Source organism: Pezoporus occidentalis, unplaced genomic scaffold (assembly GCF_034315485.1).
Source record: "Pezoporus occidentalis ecotype Australia unplaced genomic scaffold, CSIRO_AGI_Poc_V1 ctg213, whole genome shotgun sequence".
Lineage (NCBI taxonomy): Eukaryota > Metazoa > Chordata > Aves > Psittaciformes > Psittacidae > Pezoporus > Pezoporus occidentalis.
In genome coordinates this window covers 354,497-378,035 of record NW_026913997.1, presented here as the reverse complement: position 1 = coordinate 378,035, position 23,539 = coordinate 354,497, and the positions used below count along the sequence as shown (strand labels likewise).

At 40.5% G+C, this 23,539-nt stretch overlaps 1 protein-coding gene across 3 annotated transcripts in view; it reads left to right on the top strand.

Moving 5' to 3' along the window:
• Positions 1-23,539, top strand: part of DNAH7 (dynein axonemal heavy chain 7) — a 115,628-nt gene that overhangs the window by 20,283 nt on the left and 71,806 nt on the right. For all 3 annotated transcript variants that reach the window (XM_062619643.1, XM_062619642.1, XM_062619644.1), the window contains 7 exons: positions 1,662-1,886; positions 2,718-2,864; positions 3,459-4,144; positions 6,042-6,228; positions 10,702-10,895; positions 13,384-13,582; positions 22,643-22,783. In XM_062619643.1, coding sequence (XP_062475627.1) covers positions 1,662-1,886; positions 2,718-2,864; positions 3,459-4,144; positions 6,042-6,228; positions 10,702-10,895; positions 13,384-13,582; positions 22,643-22,783 — 1,779 coding nt within the window. The remainder of the gene's footprint in view (positions 1-1,661; positions 1,887-2,717; positions 2,865-3,458; positions 4,145-6,041; positions 6,229-10,701; positions 10,896-13,383; positions 13,583-22,642; positions 22,784-23,539) is intronic.

Here is a 23,539-nt window from a genome sequence, read left to right as displayed (position 1 = left end):
AACAGATAGCGTAGTCAAACAGCGAATACCCCTTAGTTCTCCTAAATTAAATTCAAGTAATTAAATTACATGTGGAACACTCCGAATATTCATTCCTAATATTCTAAACTAATTAAAGAGTTGAAACCTGAGGTGCATGGAACTTTAGTATGTATTTAATAATTAATTTCTTCATGAGAAAACTTTAAAAAACACTCATTGGCAAGTTGTACTAAGTAATTTTACCTTTACATCCTTTGTTAAATGATGATTTAAAATTTAGCAGGTGTAGGGTTTGCAGTTTGATAACTGTAAAATCCCATCGCACTTACAAATACTACTTTTGTAATCAAAACCCTGCTGTTTCTTTGATGTATTCTAACTTCAGATCAGCAAAGCACTTATATTTGCACTTGAAAGGTAGTGTGACTTAGTCTCTTGCTGTTCAGCAATGTTCTGATGTATGTGCCCACTATTAAATGTGTGGAATGTAGAAATGTGCTGAAAATAAATCGAGTTTCTGAGTGGTTGGATAAATTTGTGTCCGAGTGATTTGAACTTTTGCTTAAAGTTTATCATGGAATATACTGAAGTAACTTTTTCAAGTAAAAAGTAAAATCTTTAGATGTTGAACTGTGTGCTGAGAGTATGGCACTATGCTATAATTTTGTGTTGGAGAATAAACAAATTGCATGTAATCATGGGTAGTATATAATAATTGTACCAGCGTGAAACCCCTTCTAATAGTTTTTCCGTCTGATTGCTGAAAAGTTTTAATAGTCTTTGGGGATTCTTTTACTAGCCAAATATTCTCTTGATCTATAGCAATGAGTATATTCTGAAGCATGGAAACTGCTGTTACAAGAGCGAAAGTGTAGATTTGCTGGACAATTTATCCCTACCTAAAAAGTCTTTCCAGTGATGTCACGTCGTCATCATTTAAAAATTTTCTATATGTTCAATTGATGAATATCAAGTAATATTTACATATACTGGTATACTATTGATCTGTCCAATTGGCCAACATTTTTACTAATACAGCTCTTGTTAAGAATGTTTCAGGATGCTTCATAAAGGATTATAGTTTAAACTGGTCTGTGTTGTCGTTCTAAGAGTGCCATACAGAACACTATGTGTGTCAGTGCCGTTTACTACCATCTCTTGAGATCTGAAAGAACAGTGTAATTTTTATTTTAATTATACTGAGCAGTACAGTGGATGCTTATATTCCTTACATTCTTACTGGTAGGGAAGACCTAATTTTACATTGGGCCATGCGGTACTTCCCTTTCTGAAGTGTGTCGTTCTTTTCTCTTGTGGTTATTATACTGATTTTTTGCCAGTAGCAAAATGTTTTCTTTCCCAAACCTGCAGCACTTACAACAGGCTGTCTGGATTGGCTTCCATTACTCCAAACCTTTGTGCATGCAGCTTCACCCATTCTTTGGAGTTTTATTCAATAAAATAGCTAGTAGGGCAGTTGTATTAAAAATCTGTATGCTTTTAAAATGGCTAATACCATGCTGTTCTGAATAAACACCTTTTCAGGTCATGTGTTTTCAAATTTATTTAATTTTCCTTGTAAAAAATTGGCTTTTAAAGTTTAGTTATTAACTATTTCATGCATTATTTTGGCATTAAATGATATAAAAAAGTCTTGATTTTTAATTTATATTCCCCAGGACGCTGTAAAGAACATACAAACGTGTGACTTAATTGAATTGGAGCAGAAATTAGCGGATGCTGTAAAATACATTGTTTTCCTGGTAGATTGCATCAGCTTTTCACCAGCAGACATTCGACTGAACAGTAGTGTTTTTCAGTGGCATGATCGAATGCCAGCTATCTTTGAAGACCACAGGAAGATAGTTGAAGAAAAAACTGTGCAGTTTCAAGGAGAGCTTAAGGTTTGTGATGACAATATTTTAAAAGTCCTTGAGCTCCTAATTTTGGATGGTGTATAGGACATGGCGTAATGGATTGAATAACCACTTTTGTTTTCCCGTATATTTTTAAAAGAAGTTTGAAGTAGATAGTTTTGTATTATTCTTGGTACTAACTAATTTTTCCAGCTTGCCACTCGTTTCTTTTTCACATATCCATGAGTACTGCAAGAGAAGCCACATCTTCTTACATTTTGTACTCTGGAAGCTATTTGGTGACAGAACTCCCAGCAATGTTGATGAAAGTTGTCTGTATATGACATAGTAAAATTCAGATACATCCTTTAAAGGCATATGGCTTAAATCAAGCCATGTATAAGCAGTCCCTTTAAAGTCAGTGGCAGGATATGAAATTTTTGTGATAGCTCAGAAAACTGCCGAACAAATCTTGCATTTATTTGTAAGTGTGATTTTGCTGTTAGGATAATGTCAAATAAGGTAGTTTTGTAACGTAAGTGCATCTTGATCTGGATCTGGTTTATGTGTTTTTATTTTTTAAACTGTTACACTTTACCTGCATTTCTGATCCCAGAAAGTAGAAATTTTTATGGCCGACTATATCCTATGACACAGAACCCTCTGTCAGCCCAATAAATAACTATAGGTAACGGCAGGAGACGGGGCAAATTCTGTTATTTGAGTGGAATAGATACTCATGCAAATATGTTGGATATCTTGGATATTCTTTAAGTATAAAGTGTCCTACTGTAGCAAATCAGAATAGTTATTCCTTTTTTTACAGAATTTATTGTGATTTTTTTAAAATGGGTCTGTGTTTGCTTGATGTTTAATTAGATGCACTGTCAGCAGTTTGCTGAGGAACTAGAAAGCTACGCTAAGCAGGTTGAAGAATTTAGCACATTTGGAGATGTTCAGGAACTCGACAAGTATTTGAAGAAAGCTCAAGCATTAAATGCAAAATTGGATGTTGCTGGTGAAAAGGTACATGTTATAGTTGAATATAGTCCAATAGTCTAAATTATAAATTTTAATATTTGTGTTATCAGAATCATCAGTTTGCTTATTACTGCTGTTACTGAGATGTGGCAAAATAATTCTTAATTCAGTTATAAAATACATGCTTTATGATTTAAACTGCAAATTTACTGAGCACAGTGATTTGTTACTATGTGGTCTTGCGTTAATATGGCAGCACTTTGCATAATGAAAGAGTGAATTAAGTTTACATGGGTTTGCGTAGAAATTATAATTTTATGTACTTGGAAGTGCAATTCCTGATGCTCAGTATTACCTCCCATCTGTTAAAGCCTTCATGGTAATGCAAATTCTAGTGGAATAGCCAGGTACCATTTTTAATCTGTAAGCATATTCCTCTATTGACTAGCATGAATGCTGAGCTGTTACTGTTAGTTTGCTTTGACTGCAGTCAGTGGCAGCAATTATAGTTGCTGGTTTAGTAACTCAAAACTTAATTTGAAGCTTGTTGAAGACACCAGAAAACCTCCCTAATCCCTGTTGTAACAACCTGGTATCACAGACAGCTTTGTATTTCACCCCTCATTTATATTTCAACAGATGGATCAGTTTAATTCAGAAGAAGAGTCCTTTGGATGGCCAGTATCTCAGTTCCCTCAGCATAGAAGCATCCGGAATACTCTTGCTCCATATCTTTGTCTCTATGATATGGCTGTTGAATTCAACAGAAAACATGAAGGCTGGACAGAGGGATCATTTGCAGAAGTGGATGCAGACAAAGTAGAAGCAGATGTAGGAAGCTACTGGCAGGGACTGTATAAACTAGAAAAATCCTTCCAAAATTCTCCAAATGCATTAGCAATAACAAGACAGGTTAGATCAAAAGTAGAGGAATTCAAACACAATATTCCTCTAATCCAGGTGATTTGTAATCCTGGTTTGCAAGAAAGGCACTGGAAAGAGATGTCAAAAATTGTTGGTTTACCACTGTCTCCTTCTGAAGACTCAAATCTCTTGTCATATATTAACATGAATCTTGAACCATACCTGGAAAAGTTTGAGACCATCAGTGAAACAGCCAGCAAAGAGCATTCACTTGAGATGGCTTTAGTGAAAATGATTTCTGAATGGGGTGAAATGGAGTTCAGTCTCCATATCTATCGAGACACGGGAAGCTATATTTTGTCATCTGTGGATGATATTCAGCTGTTACTGGATGATCACATTGTCAAAACTCAGACTATGAGAGGCTCTCCATTTGTTAAGCCTTATGAAACGAGAATAAGGTATTTCTTTTTGTTTTTCTAATAGTCACCAAGTAGTGTTACCAAATAAGAAATCCTTTCTGCTTCATCTGGAGGGGCTTCAGTTGCTTTTATTTATCCCCTCAAGCAGTGAATTAATCTCGTTTTGAAAGGGTAAAGCTTTAGTCAGCTACATGCTGTTTAATCCCATAGAGATGATTTTGGAAAAAAAGTCTTTTAATTAATATGGGAAGTGCTAATGCATTGGAGAGGTTACTAAACATTTTTAACATGCTCTGGTACTTGAGGTACTACATGCATCATACCATTATATTTGTTTTGCCAGGTGAAAGATAACTGAGGTGTAAAGGGAAAGGTTCTAGACTAAGAGAATATAGTCTAAGCTTCCTACCTAAATTATAAAACTGCTGAATCTTTTAGCTCTTCATTAAAAATATTAGGTCTTATGTAAGGAGATAAAGAAAATGAAGACAAATATCGTCAGAGTGATGAAAGGTTATATTTTAATTTTTTTAATGCAGAAAATTAAATTCTAAAACTTAGCACTGCATGTTAAAATTTCCATACTTCCATCTTTGAGGATAGATTTTAATCTGGTTTTATCTCTTTCACCTGAAGTTGGGCTATAGTTATTTAGTTATATAGGTACCTCCAAACTCCTATTAACCTGCAGAAATGCTATTTCAGATTTTAGCACGTGTTAATAAATATGAATATATATGTACATATGCAGACATGTACTTTCCAATAGCATTATTAAGTGAATGCAAAGCATTAATTCTCTAATTACTACTCTACTATAGTGTAAGACTTCCTTCCTTATTATTGTTAAATGGTAGGTTTTCCCTATGAAAAAGAGGAAGCACACCTCGGTAATATCATCAAGAGTTGTTTGGTGACAGCATTTTTAATAATGTAAGCTATTACTGTTAATTCGGACTTTGAGATCTAGGCAGTAACAGAATGGTTGCTTTTCTCAATAACCCAACAAAGCAGGTAGAATTCTGGATTGCTGCCAGAGATTATTCCAAATTCCTCATCTTCATTATGGTGTATTTTTGGTGGAAGCAAATTAACTGAGCTGCCTAACTTACCTCTTGGAAAGCTGCATTTTTCTCTAGCTCTTGGTAAAAGCAAAATCAACAGAGGTGATTACTGTAGACTTCTTGTGCAGGAAATCAGGCTAGGTGAATATAATTTCTGTTGGTATCTTAAAACATACCTGTTGCACTTGCTGAATATGCAAATTTCCAAAAAGACTATAGCAGTCTGCTGGTGTGGCTTAATACTAGCTGACAATTACCATGCAACCGCTTGCTCACTTCCCCCTGCTCCTCAATGGAACGGGGAGGAGAATCAGAAAAAAGATAAAACCCATGAGTTGAGATAAGAGCAGTTTAATAATTAAAATAAGGTATAATATACTGCTACCACCAATAATAATAATGAAAAGGGAAATAACAAAAAGAGAGATAAAATAAACCAAAACCCAAACAACAACAAACAACTCTGATGCATAATACAGTTGCTCACCAGGTGCTGACGGATACCCAGCCCACCCTGAGCAGCAATTCGGGTTTCCTGGTAACTCCCCCCAGTTCATATACTGGGCATGCTCTGGTACAGAATCCCCCTTTGGCTAGTTCGGATCAGGTGTTCTGTCTCTGCTTCCTCCCGCTTCCAGTGCCCCTCCTCACTGGCAGAGCATGAGACTGAAAAGACCTTGATCAGGTAAGTGCTACTGAGCAACAAGTAAAACATTGGGGTGTTATCAGCATTGTTCTCAGAGTGAAGACAAAAGCATAGCACTGCATCAGCTACTAGAAAGAAAATTAACTGTCCTGGATGAAACCAGGACAACTGAAAATGTTTTACAGGAAGTATCAATTCATGCATTTAAACTAATACTGTTTTATAGGGAATGGGAAGGAAAGCTGTTGTTGGTACAGGATATCCTGGATGAATGGCTGAAGGTACAGGCTACTTGGCTTTATTTGGAGCCAATTTTCAGTTCTCCCGACATCATGGCTCAGATGCCTGAAGAAAGTAGACGATTCACTACTGTGGTTAGGACATGGAAAGAAGTAATGAAATCAGTTTTAGAGGTAAGTACTGCTGTCCTAAGAATATAGAGTGAATTTGTAGTGTGTTCTGATAACAGAGTAATCTGCTTTCTATTTCATCTTAGCCTCCTTTCTTAGGTTCTTTAAAAAATAATTTTGCAGAACTGTTTCACATAGGACCATAGAAATACTGATTGGGAGGGGCCACCACTGTTAGCCTGACTTGTTTCTGAAAGCAGAACTTTTGCCAGCACTACATGAGGTCAGCCACAGCATTGTGTAGCCAAATTTCAAAAATCTCCAAGGACAGACATTTCTTGGAATTACCTCCAGAGAATTCAGTGCTGCAGTGCCTTCCTAGTGAATACTTTTTTTCCTAATGTCCACGCTGGACCTCCCAGGCAAAGATTTCTATCTATTGCCCCTTGTTGCACTGCTGAGAAGTTGGCTCTTCACTTTCCACTTGGAATCATAGAACAGTTTGGGTTGGAAAGGACCTTAAGATATCTAGTTCCAACCGCTCTGTCATGGGCTGGGACACCTCCCCCTAGATGATGTTGCGCAAGGGTCTGTCCAGCCTGGTCTTGAATGCTGCCAGGGATGGAGTTTTTACCACTTCTGTGGGCAACCTGTTCACCAAGTTGAACAAATCCAGCTCTCCCAATGTCTTCTCATAGGGTGCATGGCCCTGTACCTGGGAAGGCATAACCCCATACATCAGTACAGATAAGGGCTGACCTTCTGGGAAGTAGCTCTGTGGAGAGGGTGTTGGTGGACCACAAGTTGTCCATGAGGCAGCTGTCTGCCCTTGTGGCTAAGGCCAGTGATATCCTGGGCTGCATTAGGAAGAGCATTGCCAGCAGGTTGAGAGAGGTGGTCCTCCCTCTACCCTGCCCTGGTGAGGCCACGTCTAGAGCACTGTGTCCAGTACTGATTGTTCCATTTGAAAAATGCTGTTTGCATATTGAATGGTAGAGATGCCTCTGTAACTTTAAACTGTTTAGATATTTAACTTGCTTCAAAAGTACTATTCTCATCTACTGTAAATCCATGCATAAGGCAATTTTCAGATGCTATTACTGCACATGCTTGGCAGTTCAAATGTTACTGTCTTGTCAGTCTGCTTTGACGCTTTCCAGAAGTTAGCATAGTTATTAGAATCAATTCGTAAGAATGTATTTTTGTTTCAGTAGTTAGATTTATATTTCTGGATACTGTGTGCTGAATGATCTCTTTTGAGAAAATCTTCAAATATTCAGTGCTAATTGAATACAAAGTATTTTTTAAATGTGATATGTGTTATCACTGCAGAAAAAAAGATGAATCTCTTTTTTGTACAGGAGAATGTAAATGCCAGACTAGAAGCTTAACAATCTCAAGCTGATTTTGGCTAAACAAGCAGGCATTGTTTTCCAGAAGATGGCAGTCTGTTTCCACAAATATAGTGCTTAATTTCATGGCTTAAAAGAATGCTCTTCCCCAATCTATATGAATGGCCTTTCTTACATCATACAGCTAACTTGAGTCTGTCTGTGCTTTTTTGCATTGTACTATAAAATTGCTGTGTATTATAAAAATCCTCTATTTGCTTAGCTTTTCATCACAAATTTGAACAATCACACGTTATTCCTTAATTTTAAATACCTAGTTTAAGCAATGCATATTAATGAGGGTTAAGTTACTTAGTGATTTGCATATATTTAAAAAAATCTAGGATACTGAAGCTTTACTGTCTTTGTTGGGAAGAAAGAAAGAAAAAAATAGAGCCTGCATATGAGCCTATGATATGTTAAAAATCACATTTGGAAACTAGAGTTTGTGATGGTCTCTTAAGAGGGTACTCAAATTATTTTATACATTTGATTTATACTGTTTTCCTGATAGTTTTTTCCTTAATTGTCACTCACAGTATCACAGATGAAGTAAGTAACACTGATATTTCATAAGACTGAGAATGATGGCATTACCTTTTTTTTTCTTCATGCCTTAGCAGAACTGTAATAGGAAATCTGTGTTGAGACATAAAGTATTTTTTTGCCTGACTTTTTCTCATATGAAAGAGAAAACAAGCAGGAAGGCTCCCATTTATAAAACTGGCAACACAGCTTTGATGTGCTTTGCCAGTTGCACTTAATTCTATTTGTTGATGATAAATAACACTAAGAAAGGGAACAAAACCTCTTTCTGCTGACAACATGTAGTTACACAGTTGCTTGTGCATAAAAAACTGTTTTAGAAAACCAATTATGAACTATATTTGTATACTGACAGCTTAATTGTCTATGTATAGATGAAAAGCATATGTAGTTATTGAGTTTGGGTTTGGTGTGATGCAAGAGGCAAGTGACAGAAGGTAATGTAGTACAAAGGAACACTGCGATTATTGTATTAGGGTGGTGCACCCTCATGATGATCAGTTAGATAAACATACAATTCAGTAGGTTAGAAGTATATGTGTAACATGAGCAGAGAATTGAACCAATGCTGAAAGCACATTGTGAATAATTCAAAATCTTGTGAGTTTTTGAACTGAAGCTGAACTTGGAATTTATTATTAAATTCTCCAAACTGAAGCTGAACAGTAGTCAGGTTCTTGGGTCAGATCTGCATTGTCACCCTCTGAAGAGTTTATTTCTTACGGATAGATACCTTTTGCTCCTTCTGGGCTTTGCACAACTGTCTAGCCTGTCTCTCACCTCTCATCCTTTGCAGCCTGAGTCACCCATACTTCTGTTCTGTGAGACTCTTGTTCTGCAAACCCCATCAGAGACTTTTCTGAGTGGGGCATTCTATATTTGTAATGGTCTCTGACAAAACTGTTCAAAATGGAAATAGTCTGGATACATCTTTGATTTCTGCAGTCCATTGTTTGGAGTAGTCTTTGTCAGCAGTTCTTACAAGCCTTCAGTAGACTGACTAGTCTGCAATTCTCCCTACCAATCTCTTTGGTGTTTCCTATTGAATATACCTGTGTCTTTTTTAATCCTGGATACCATCTTCTATGGTGTGTACTTACAGGTGCAGACTCACTGGGCAAAACAGAGAGGATCTAGGAGTTCTAGTTAGCTATGTTTCCATCTCACCTATGGTCATTCCGGCCCCATATGGGGAAATGCAGTGTGATTTAGGTGCTGATATGGCAGAAGGTGTACTCCCAGAATTTCAGAAGTTGAACAGGGGATTGGGGTTAATCACTCCCTCTTTTTTTGCCAGAACTATTATAAAACATTACATACTGCAACATGAATGGGTTTGAATCAGTTCACAGTTAACAAGTCAGTTAATGTGTTGGCACAGGCCTGAACCAGAACTAAACCAGAACTGAATAAATTCAGTCACAGGTGAATCCAAGCCTACTGGAACTGAGTAGAAGCATTTGCTTGGTTTGGCTTCCACCATCATAAATCTGTATAATTTCCTCCTTTTCAGTGTGTGTAGCGTTTTGCTTCCCAAACCCCATACTTGGTGAGCAAGATTAAAAAATGCAATGATGATTATGCTATAAATTGGTCATAAGGTCTATTAAATGCTAGTACCTGGTGTTCAGACAGCTGTATTGCTTTAAAGCCTCTTAGCTTGGAAACCTTTAGGTCTTTTGCAAAATCATTTTTTTATTTGTATTAACAGAAAACTTTCATCTTATGCAGTAGCTTTCGTTTAATTTGAGAGGCTAATATGGAAAGCAGTAGAAAGCATTTGGAATGCACAATATGTCAATATACATTTTGTCGGCACAGTGTATAAAGAAAAGAAACCCAGTGCTTATCCAATAGTGTATATTGCCAGGTGTAAAAAAGAAATACTGTAATTTTTTTTTAAATTACTGTAAAAAGAAATAAAAATATAATTGATGTTCTTAAAGCAAGTATATCTTTCCTCATTTTGCTAGTGAAAACGTATGCAAGCAAGTAAATTAATTACGATCAGAAAATAGCTTTTTGCAGACTGGATTGCTAGTTGTTAGTACTAAAGTGTCAGTGTTGCCTGTGTACAACTTTGTCATTTCAATACTTATAATTTCAAATATATATTTATATACTTTATATGGAAGGAAAGCTCTTTTTTCTTTTTTTTTTGCATTGAACTCTGAGAGATGATTACCACTTGAAAGATGGGGCTGCATTGTTCTCATGAAAGTAGACTTTGAAACATCTTTCAAAATCTTTTAATTGTTCATGCTACTTAGTTACATAATCCAGTTGTAATCCAATCAGTGTAAATTGATGTTGCTCCAACAGAATGATGGGAAATCTGTTGTTTGAATTGATTCTGTTTTGAAAATCATTTTCAACAATAACAGTTTACATTTTACAAAAAATTATTGTAATACCAACTGCCAAACTAGTTTTCCAGTGAACCTTGCAATGAAGGTGGCTAGTAAATTGTAAACCTGGCAGTGGTTTGAGTAAAACAGAATTTGAAATAAAGGTTCTTTTTGCTTAAGAATTGCTGCAGTGCTTTTTGACTTACTTAAGAAGGCATTAACATTTTTATCTGGAATAATTTCTTTTCCAGGACAAGCACGTTCTGGCAGTAGCAGAAATAGACAGTATGTTGGAAAAACTGAGAAAGTGCAATGAATTTATGGAGCTAATTCTCAGAGGACTTAATGAATACCTGGAGAAGAAGCGTCTGTTTTTCCCAAGATTCTTTTTCTTATCTAATGATGAACTCCTTGAGATCCTTTCAGAGACCAAAGACCCTACTCGGTATAGTAATTTTTAATAGTTATATTTGCGACTCATGGTGCATGCAGGTAGTCTTGTCATATTGTTTTTCTGAGCCCAGAACTGACTTTTTTCTCACTGAGGGTTGTGGCATTAAGTATCTGCTTGTTAGATTTTATGATAGGTGAACGCAGAGTAATTTTTAATATGGGTAATTAAATTCAGTTCTGTTTTCTAAACTAGTAACCCTTCCATACACTGGTTTTCAGAATCAGAAATCTATATAATAATTCATGGTAAAATGAACATGCCTGATTTTTCCCACTAGAAAACTGAATATCACATGGAACTGCTGACCTGAGCTTTATCTTTTTAGGAGGAGTCCTAATTAAAGTATTTCAGAAGTTTTTTGCCAAGTTTTAACTCTTGCTGAGATTTCTACTCCCCAGCCACAGTCAGGATTATACTGAATGAGTGTATTAAAAAAAAAGCGTAACTCAGTGTAAGCCTTTCTTTTACTGAATTAACTCTGTGATGATTCCTGCAGAAGTGATCTTACACTTAGAGGCTTTGCTGTATGTGGAGAAACTCGGGTTTGATTCCCAGTATGCAGACTTAGAATCATAGAATCATAGAAGAGTTAGGGTTGGAAAGGACCTTAAGATCATCAAGTTCCAACCACCCTGCCGTGGGCAGGGACACCTCACACTAAACCATGTCACCCAAGGCCTCATCCAGCCTGGTCTTGAACACTGCCAGGGATGGAGCATTCACAACTTCCTTGGGCAACCTATTTCAGTGCCTCACCACCCTAACAGGAAAGAATTTCTTCCTTATATCCAATCTAAACTTCCCCTAAGATTTAACCCCTTACCCCTTGTCCTATCACTACAGTCCCTAATGAAGAGTCCCTTCCCAGCATCCCTATAGGCCCCCTATAGGGAATACAGATACAGGAAGGCTGCTATGAGGTCTCCACGCAGCCTTCTCTTCTCCAGGCTGAACAGCTCCAACTTTCTCAGCATGTCTTCATACAGGAGGTGCTCCAGTCCGCTGATCATCCTCGTGGCCCTTCTCTGGACTTTTTCCAACAGTTCCATGTCCTTTTTATGTTGAGGACACCAGAACTGCACACAATACTCCAGGTGAGGTCTCACACGAGCAGAGTAGAGGGGCAGGATCACCTCCTTCGACCTGCTGGTCATGCTTCTTTTGATGCAGCCCAGGATACGGTTGGCTTTCTGAGCTGCCTGCTTGTGTTTATTTTCTCATCAACCAGCACCCCCAAGTCCTTCCTGGAGGGCTGCTCTGAATCTCTTCTCTGCCCAACCTGTAGCTGTGTCTGGGATTGCTCCAACCCAGGTGTAGGACCTTGCACTTGGCATGGTTAAACTTCAGAAGGTTGGCATCAGCCCACCTCACAAATGTGTCAAGGTCCCTCTGGATGGCATTCCTTCCCTCCAGTGTATCAACCGAACCACACAGCTTGGTGTCATCTGCAGGCTTGCTGAGGGCACACTCAATCCCACTGTCCATGTCAGCAACAAAGATGTTGAACAAGACTGTTCCCGACACCGATCCCTGAGGGACACCTCTCGTTACTTGTCTTCAGCTGGACATTGAGCCATTGACCACAACTCTTTGTGTGCAGCCATCCAGCCAGTTCTTTATCCACGGAGTGCTCCATCCATCAAATTGATGTCTCTCCAATTTAGACACAAGGATGTCATGTGGGACAGTGTTGAACGCTTTGCACAAGTCCAAGTAGATGACATCAACTGCTCTACCCCGTCCATCAGTTTCGTAGCCGCATCATAGAAGGCCACCAAATTGGTCAGGCAGGATTTCCCCTTAGTGAAGCCATGCTGGCTGTCACCAAGCACCTTGTTGATTTTCATGTGCCTTAGCATGCCTTCCAGGAGAATCTGCTCCAAGATTTTGCCAGGCACAGAGGTGAGACTGACTGGTCTGTAAAAAAAAAAAAAAAAATAAAGAGCACAAGGAAACAGAGAATTGATAGTGTTTAGTGATTTTGGTGCAAGGTTATGCAAAAATAAGGAGGAAAATGAAAACAAAATGCCGACTCATTCACAGAGAAATACTCATACAGTGCAATGAACAGGGCAAGAGATCTTGTGGGGAAAAGGTATTGTGTTAAGGTCATACCTGTCGCTTTACTTGCATTCCTTGATAATTACTCTAGTTTGCTGGGAAGGTGTAAATAATGGCATTTTGTGTACTCTACGTGGGTTAGCAGTTAAAGGATATTTGTTTATCTTTACCAGTTTATATGTTACAGGGATTAAAAGTAATATTTTACATATTTAAAATCATCTTCCAAAATTGTGGTAAGCATCTTGCAGGGGTTGTACACAAGAATTATTGGTGAGAATAAACTTTTTAACAAAGTTGGAATAATCATTTAAGAAAATGGTTCAGGATTTTTTTGGTTGTTTAGTTAGCTCTTCTTTGGTAGTATTGGCAAGAAAAAAATTGTCAGTAGCTGTTTAATACTGTTTTTGTTTTCTAGAGTACAACCTCATTTGAAAAAGTGTTATGAAGGAATTGCAAAAGTGCAATTTACTGATGCATTAGATATTACACACATTAAAAGTCATGAAGGAGAGACTGTGGAACTCATAGAGACAATCTCGACATCAGCAGCTAAAGGTCAGGTTGAAAGATGGCTGGTTGAACTGGAGAAAGCTATGCTGAAGTCTGTCCACAAGGTAACAAGTCCCAACCTCTTCTTTTCTAGGCTAATGATTTCTTCAGTTAACATTAACATATACTGGAATCACTTTTTATTCTTTGCACCTAGCCTCAAAATTAAACCAATGAATTCAGTCTTTAAAGGTTACATAGTTTTTTAGTTCTGGTGTCAATTACTGGTCATAAACTTACCTAAAATTCTTTAAATAGTACAAAATACTTGCGCTGAGGATCTTTTTGCCAGAGATTGCTGATGTCAGTTGATGTCACTTAGCCAGAGATGGTTGATGCCACTTGGTGTTGCATGAAGGGGCAAGATTAAACTGAAAGTTTGCCCAGGTTTGGGTTTTTTTCTCGTTTGTCGTGATTTAAACCCTGTTGGCAAGTCAGCCATGCAGTCTACTCCCCACCCACCCAGAGGGATGGGGAGGAGAATCAAAAGAATGTAACTCCTATGGGTTGAGATAAGAACAGTCCAGTAATTAAGGTATAACACAAACCACTACTGGTACCACCAATGATAATGATAAGGGAAATAACAAGGGAAGAGAATACGATACCACCCTCTGAACAAGCCCAACTGAGCAGTGAGTCCCTTCCGGGTAACTCCCAGTTACATCCTGGGCATGACATGCTGTGGTATGGAATACCTCTTTGGCTAGCTTGGGTCAGGTGTCCTTGTTGACATGGGAGTCAATGCAGATTTTTGTCAATGTTGAGTTTGTCAATGCAGAATTGTTGTCAATGCAGAGTTTCACCTGCTTCATCCAGTAACAAGTTGCTACTACAGCAAAGCACACACAAATTTACATTAGCAGAGTAACTATTACAGGGTGCAGCAGCATGTTGAAGATGCTGATGGCAGCGAGGGACTAGCCAAAGAAATTTCTTACCAGGGGAATTCTCCCACCCTCTTAATTTGTTCCATCACCTGCTTTATAACACTACGATTGTATTAGAATCTTTCCAGCTTTTGCGTTGGCATTTTCTAGCAGCTGCTGCAAATTTCTCTCTTTTACAAGTGACAAATCTATACAATACAAGGTGTAGTTCCTCATTAGGAACTGGCTAGTAAATACAGGTGGTTTTATACACAAAATCACAGCCTCTAATAATACAAGCACACATATTCAGGATGTTACTTTTCAGTTGCCCCCAAGTGATGTTCTGCAATTATTAGCTTTTCTCTTCCTCTATCTCATTCTGCTTACCTTGAGGCATCAGGTTCCTCCATAGCTCATGGCAAGGCTTGACAAACTTTGCAGGCTCGCCATGGACCTGTAGGCAGGAGGACACAAATATAGCCCTGTGTTGCAGGTTATCAGTTCCTGAGCAGCAGAGAGGTTAAACTGCACGTTGTTAACAGTCACGGAGTTTCCTGCATCATTGCCTCTTTCTCTTTTTTTTTTTTTTTTCTGCCACCCTGATGCTGCTTAGGTGACGGCCCATAAAGCTTGTGTGGTTGCACTACCCCTCTCGCTTTTTCAGTTAGCGGTTCTTATTTCAACTGATCTATCTATTCCTCCAAGTCTTGGATTCACCCCCAGGTTACTTTAAGCATAATAAGCAAGGCTCCTACCACGCACCCACTGTGTTGCAGGTGCTCTTTAGGCTTTGTCTGTGGTGTCTCTACAAACTGCCTCAATACCTCAATAGATTGAGAGGTTGGGTTTTGTTTTGTTTTGGTTTTTGTTGGTTTGTTTGTTTTGTTGGGTTTTTGGGGGTTTGGTTTTTGTTTTTTTTCTTCACTCCTCGGCTCTGGTGTCCATCCTGGCCGTTCCGCTGGTGGAGCCCTGGGAGCTGAATCGGAGGTCAGGTTTTTTTTGTGGTTTTTTTTTGTTGTTTGTTTGTTTGCTTTTTGTCAAAAAGTCGCTCACCCTGCTTTGCACAGCTACAAATGCCCGCCTGCTCAGCAGCAGCTACAGCTGCCTGCCTGCTTCAGCAGCAACCATAAATACCTGCCGGCAACTGCACTTTTGCATTAACCCTTTCTTGCCCAAAATGTTAAACTGCTACCGGTTAAAAACTTTTACATGAACCCAACAACAAAAAATACACAGAACACCATCTGCCCCCAGCACACACACACACACACACACACACACACACACTTATGGGATCCCACAAGCACCCTCCACACAACTACAGTATTTGAAGCACAAAATCCAAACAATCATTACTCCCACTACAGTCCCACGTACAGAACGTGGCACAAGGACCCTGTAGAGACTAACAGGAAACCAGCTCCGAGAAGCATCATTGCAGTGCGAGGTGGCAGGCTCATCCTTAGTGGGTGCTCCCGCAGAGGCTCTGCCTCCCCCACATCGCATGAGGCTTGGGCTTTTATACTGACCAAAATGCACACTCATTCCGACACAGGTGGCCAGCCTATGTTGGAAGAAGTGGCCAGCAATATCTATAAAGGTCTCCAAAGATCTATAGAAACCTGGACGTACTTATATTTACCAACTTCTAGTACATGAGTATCACAGAGAAACTGTCTTAAATGAGTTGTATATGGGCTCCCAAGTCCACGGTCCGATATGCCCAATACCCTTGATAAGAGCATAAAAGAGACCTTCCCACCACCAGAAAATCACACAATACGTCTGTATCCCACGCTGGTCTCGCTTCTCTGGAGGTTCGGGGGGGGTTTTGGGGGTGGTGGGTGGGGTTTTGTTTTGTTTTTTTTTGTTTTTGTTTTGTTTTGTTTTGTTTGTTTGTTTACTTTAACATAAAAAAAGGTTGCTCCCTTCACTTTAAGAAGGACTGAAAACATCCATAAAACGGATGTCCTGAGCTCAAATTTCAATTCATTCAATCACTGACAAGGGGGGTGTCCTGGAGCGGTGCTGACTCTTTCCAGGGTTTCACCCATCGAGCTGGCACCCACCGCAAACCGGAATTTGTCATTTACACACATATAACCTCAACCTGTTAGTTTTACTTCCACAGGACCTTTCCAAATCCTTGCACTGGACCAGAATACCCGGAGTTTTAGTCATATAACCTGAACCTGATGCCTGACCATGTATTATAGCAGGGGAGTCATTAAAGTCTCCTGTCAATCGCAGAAAAAATCATAACATATACAGCTTGAGTATAAGAGGATTTTAACCCATATGTGGTCACTGCTTGTCAAGCCTCCTTAACTATTTTGAGATCAAAAGCTTCCCACTCTTTAACCCCCTGCTGTGTAGTAAACACAGGATATGCAGAGAGGCCCACTGCAGAAAATTCACCTGTAATAATTGCATCTTTGATTAACCCGTGGCAACGGTGCGCAGGATTTGTGCCCCCCGATACCTCTCCCACCTGTTTGCCTTCTTTAAGGAAGGGGTTTTGCAAACCCCCTGTTTGCCTTCTTTAAGGAAGGGGTTTTGCGGAGGATAAGGTGGAGGCGCCGATGGAGATGTCTCAATCTGAGTCTCGAGGGCTTCAAGCTTTTTCATCAATTGTTGCAGCTGAGCGTCTCCAAGGCCAGTGAGTAGTTGCTGATGAGCTGAGCAGACTGACCCGGGAGACGAAGAGGCAGAGTCTGGAAGCAGAGGATATAAATCTGGCTGGGATTCAGGGGACTCGGAGTCTGATCCTGGGTTGAACTCAGGGTCTCCGTCTTTCACAGCTATGCCTTTCTTGTCAGGTGTCTCTCGTTCGGTATGTGGCCCTCTGCAGACCTGGCTCTTGCTTTCATCGGCTCGGGGCGTTGATTTTTTCGGCGCCGTTCCAGGTACCGCAGGAAGAGCAAAAGTCAGAGCTGCAGCACTGTGATGGGGGTGAGGGGAGACAGCCCCTTCTGGAGCTGTGGCGGCAAATACAGAAGCTACCGCCGCCCTTTCCAATTTCATCTCTTTCAAAGTCTCAAACACCAGTCTCCAAAGTGTAGAGTGTTTCTGTGCATCTTTGGTCCCTTTACTAACCTCGCGATCACGGGACCACTTTAACAGCCTCTGTAAGGCGGCACTATCGTATTGCAGTCCTCACTTAGAGAGAATGTGCTGGAGGAGCTTCACCACCGCCTGTTCCTCTTTGGATAGCAAGTGCCCCATCTCCTCCCTGGCCGCTCACCTGATCAGGGCGAGATTCCCGAAGCTTTGCAGACGTCTGACTTCTCAGCGCCGGGGCAGCTCTGACTTTCGGCTGGCTCTCCGCCCCCTCCTTTTTGTCAGACCTTCAAACTCGTGTTCGTCGAGTTACCGATCGGAGGGTTCCTGTTCGGGCGCCACTTGTTGACATGGGAGTCATGGACAACGCAGAGACGATCAATGTGATCAAGCGATTGCCAAATTTATGACAAAGCCTTAACTCCTTATATGCTATTTCTTACATGCACTTACAGTGATTTGGCATATTATGATTGGATACATGTCCTGAAGACCCTTAGTGACTAACATGGGTCTTGGTTAAGTGACTTGGTTAAGCACAGGTGTGAGAACTTGACCTTGAAGGCTTGCCAACAGTCCACAGTTCTCATTAACTCAGTGAATTCCAGCTTCTTCTTATCTTGCTTGCTTAAGCTTCTTTGGGCTTCTCATGGCCTTGCTGTATCTTTCAGGATTATTCAGAGTTTATGTACCAATTATGCATTCTCCCGTGAGAACACTGTCTCCACATATCCTGTCTCTGCTTCCTCCTGGCTTCCCCTCCTCCCTGGCAGAGCATGAAACTCACAAAGTCCTATGGCCAGTCTAAACATCAGTGTTATCAGAGCTGTTCCCAGGCCAAAAGTCAAAAACACAGTACTGCACCAGCTACTAAGAAGGAGAAAAACTGACTGCTACTGCTAAACCCAGGACAGTATCAGCCTCTTATTCCATACCATTCATGTCATGCTCAGATCCCACATTTTCAATATACCATTGCTCTTGCATATATACATCCACATCCACAGACAGAGAGAAAGAGATCATTTCTTAGTGCATGGACCAATCCCTATAATGCTGCCGAGTCCATTCGGTCCATGATGTCAGGTTCCATCTCTTGTAACAGTCTTTCGGGGCAGAAGAGGCTGTGTGCAGTGTTGGATTGTTGCCTGCTGATTCTGATCATTCCTTTACCGCAGAACTCATCTGGTTCTATCAAAGTTCATTCTCTGTTGGGATGATGGTCTGAGGGAAGTCAGAGCCAGTCACTGGTCACCTGAAGACATCTAGTTGATGGGCTATAAAAGTATTACATAGCAGGCAAGAGCATACAATCAAGTTCATTGGCTGTTTTCCCCTAAAATCAAATCCCCTTGAGGTATACACTGGACTTCCCCATCTTCCCGCATTACCCGCCATGTATATCCAGGTCCCTGAGGAAAAGCAATCCCACGAGTGGGTTTGCCTTTACCTGAAGCAGGAGTAACCCAGACTGTCTTCCCCAGCAAATTCTTCATATGCACCACGGGAACTTTGTCCCCCTCTACAATATGTAAAAGTTCTGACTGGGCTGGGCCAGCCCTGTTGGCAGATCCTCTGGTGTTGACCAACCAGGTGGCCTTTGGTAAGTGTGTATCCCAATGCTTGAAAGTTCCCCCACCCATTGCTCTCAGTGTAGTTTTTAACAGCCCATTGTACCGTTTGATTTTCCCAGAGGCTGATGCGTGGTAGGGGATGTGATATACCCACTCAATGCCGTGCTCTTTGGCCCAAGTGTCTATAAGCTTATTCCGGAAATGAGTCCCATTGTCTGACTCAGTTCTCTCTGGGGTGCCGTGTGGCCACAAAATCTGTTTCTCAAGGCCCAGGATAGTGTTCCAGGCAGTGGCATGGGGCACAGCGTATGTTTCCAGCCATCCAGTGGTTGCTTCCACCATGGTAAGCACATGGCGCTTGCCTTGGCGGGTTGTCGGCAGTGTGATATAGTCAATCTGCCAGGCCTCCCCATATTTATACTTCAACCATCGTCCTCCATACCAAAGAGGCTTTAACCGCTTGGCTTGTTTAATTGCAGCACATGTTTCACCCTCATGAATAACCTGGGCAATAGTGTCCATTGTTAAGTCCACCCCTCGATCACGGGCCCATCTATATGTTGCATCTCTGCCCTGATGGCCTGAAGTGTCATGGGCCCATCGGGCCAAAAATAATTCACCTTTTTGTTGCCAATCTAAGTCCATCTGAGCCACTTCAATCTTAGCCGTTTTATCCACTTGCTGGTTGTTCTGGTGTTCCTCAGTGGCCCGACTCTTGGGTACATGGGCATCTACATGACGTACCTTCACCACCAGGTTCTGCACCCTGGCAGCAATATCTTTCCACAGTGCAGCAGCCCAGATGGGTTTGCTTCTGCATTGCCAGTTGCTCTGCTTCCATTGCTGCAACCACCGCCACAGGGCATTTGCCACCATCCATGAGTCAGTATAGAGGTAAAGTACTGGCCACTTTTCTCGTTCAGCAATGTCCAGGGCCAGCTGGATGGCTTTCACCTCAGTAAACTGACTCGATTTACCCTCTCCTTCAGCAGTTTCTGCAGCTTGTCGTCTAGGACTCCAAAACATCTCCGATGCTTTCCCACAATACGGCAAGACCCATCAGTAAACAAGGCGTACTGCTTTTCACTTTCTGACAGTTTATTATATGGTGGGGCCTCTTCAGCACGCACCACCTCCTCCTCTGGTGACATTCCGAAATCTTTGCCCTCTGGCCAGTCCATGATGACTTCTAGAATGCCTGGATGACTGAGATTTCCTATTTGAGTTTGCTGTGTAATTAGTGCAGCCCATTTACTCCATGTAGCATCAGTTGCATGATGTGTAGAGGAGACCCTGCCTTTGAACATCCAGCCCAGCACAGGCAACCGGGGTGCCAGGAGGAGCTGTGCTTCAGTGCCAATCACTTCCAAAGCAGCTCGAACCCCTTCATAGGCTGCCAGTATCTCTTCCTCAGTTGGGGTATAGCTGGCCTCAGATCCTTTGTATCCCCGACTCCAAAAGCCAAGGGGTCGACCTCGAGTCTCCCCTGGAGCTTTCTGCCAGAGGCTCCAGGTAGGACTGTTCTCCCCAGCTGCAGTGTGCAGTACATTTTTTACATCTGGCCTGGTCCGGACTGGTCCAAGGGCTACTGCGTGAACTATCTCGCGTTTAATTTGCTCAAAGGCTTCTTGTTGCTCAGGGCCCCATTTAAAATCATTCTTCCGGGTCACATGATAGGGAGGGCTTACAATCAAGCTGTAATTTGGGATGTGCATTCTCCAGAACCCCACTGCCCCCAAGAAAGCTTGCGTTTCTTTCTTATTAGTTGGTGGAGACATTGCTGTTGTCTTGTTGATCACATCTGTGGGGATCTGTCTATGTCCATCTTGCCATTTTATTCCCCAAAATCGAATCTCCTGTGCAGGTCCCTTGACCTTACTCCGTTTTATGGCAAAACTGGCTTTCAGCAGGATTTGGATTATTTTCCTCCCTTTCTCAAAGACTTCTCCTGCTGTATTGCCCCACATTGGGTGCCAAAAAGAACTGTCGTGGTTTAAACCCTGCCGGCAAGTCAGCCACGCAGTCTACTCCCCCCCTTTCTTCCCTTTCCCACCCACCCCCTCCGGCTCCCAGAGGGATGGGGAGGAGAATCGAAAGAATGTAACTCCTATGGGTTGAGATAAGAACAGTCCAGTAACTAAGGTATAACCCAAACCACTACTGCTACCACCAATGATAATGATAAGGGAAATAACAAGGGAAGAGAATACGATACCACCCTCTGAACAAGCCCGACTGAGCAGTCAGTCCCTTCCGGGTAACTCCCAGTAACCTCCCCGGGCATGACATGCTGTGGTATGGAATACCTCTTTGGCTAGCCTGGGTCAGGTGTCCTGTCTCTGCTTCCTCCTGGCTTCCCCTCCTCCCTGGCAGAGCATGAGACTCACAAAGTCCTATGGCCAGTCTAAACATCAGTGTTATCAGAGCTGTTCCCAGGCCGAAAGTCAAAAACACAGCGCGTCACCAGCTACTAAGGAGAAAAAATGACTGCTACTGTTAAACCCAGGGCATTGTTTTACTGTTTCTCTTAATTATGGCTAATCAAGACCATTAACTCTTCAGATTTTATTGTGCTAGTGTTTACAGTGTCTCATTGCTGCATTGTATGTTTAACCATCTCTATTGTCGTCTTTTTTGTGGTCCTTTTCAATGTCAAGGGATGTAATTGAATGTGCACACGCTTTCTTACAAGAGTTTAATTTTTGTAGTGGCATAGCAGTACAGAATAAAGTGAATAACCTGATCTATCTGATGCATACATGGGCAAACTGAGGTGCATGACTAAGAAATGTTTAAGCACCATCTGCATGCAGTTACCCTTGACTGCAGAACTTTCATAATGATCTACAATGGATAACATTTACATAGTTTTAATGTCAATACAGACACATTTTTCCCTCATAGATATATATTTTTTAGTTTTAAGTTATTGTGTATAGCGATTGCTAAAAGCAAAAAGGCTTGGAGCTGCAAAACAAGTGGTAGATAGTCACTCAGGTTGTTTTCACTGTTTGAGGAGCCATCTAAATTTGTTGAGGGGTTTGTTGATAATAAGACTGTTCTTTCTTGGGTTTTGTTAATGAGAGGAAAATGATCTGGTAGTATAGACTGGAAGTTTTTTTCCAGTGCAAGTTTTGATTTCATTGTGATTATCTTTGAGCGGCACTAGAACCAGGTTAATCATTCTGTTATTAGAAAACACACTTGAAGTTAGATGCAAGTTTAAATAATATCATCTGCAAAATTAAAAGCTCTGGGGTTTTATTAGTATTAATAGATGAGAATACTTTCCGTGTGGGATGCTACTTCTAACTAAATTGTGTTTGTGCTTGCTTTCTAGTTTCATTGTGGTTGGATGTATAAAATTTATGTATCTGAAGGCAAGAATCATTTTAGAGTATGTAGAGAAATTCTCAGAAATTTTGTGTGATCACTTGTTCGTATTATGACATTTTGGGCTTTTGAGCTTTATTGACAGATTTGCTTGCAAAATTATCACTATTATGGAGTTGAATTTTTGAGGCTGAATCCAGATTATTCAACACAATCTAACCTAAATTCTAAATCTGAATATTACCTGCTTTCACATGTAGTTATAGTGTGCTTTTTTGCTGTCTAGGTCATTGGGGAGGCACTTGAAGCTTATCCAAAAACTGCACGTATTAATTGGGTAAGAGAATGGCCTGGACAAACAGTTCTTTGTGTATCCCAGACTTTCTGGACATTGGAAGTACAGATGTCTATTAGAAATGGCCAAGGGGTAAGAATCATTAAAATTAATGTCAAATTGGTATAATGGAGTAGTAAATCAGACCTTTGGTAATAACCTTTTTGGATGAATAGTTGTACAATGTAATGGTTAATCTTTTGAGTAATTTCTTTAAAGATCTGCCTGACATGTGATCCTTGAAGATTTTCATGTTAGTGTTTGCTTTTGGATATAGGCACTGATGCTTCTACACTATGTCAGAGTGTATTCTGACAACATGTAGATGATGTGTTCCTGTGAAAGCAGCCCAGTGGGGTATTCAGGTGGTATGGACTAGCATAGCTTGTCTATTCATCTCTGGTTCAGAAGTCTAACTTACCTTCATTAATATTAAGAGCTTTTTATGAAGATGGACTAGGACTAGCATTAGAAGATATATACCATCCTCACCCTTGTCAAATAATGAATATATAAGTCTGAATGGTACAAAATTTATAATCTATTAGTAATGCTACTGAGAATAAAGGTACTTAAGGCACTGAATTAAGATTCAGGATATGTGTTTTGTGGAACCTTTCTACTGTTTATCACTAAGGCTTAATCTTCTCCTGTGTTGTATTTGGAAGTGTTCCAGAATTGCCACCATCAGATGAGGCAGCTAATCTTAGAGATTTTTAGAGGAAGTTAAGCAAAGGTTAAATTAATTAATTTGATTTTGGGAATGTTTGTTACAGAATTCTTAGCCTAGACAAAAGTTCTTGTGCTGGTCTGTATCAGATCTTCTCTGTACATGGGCAGTAAGGAAAC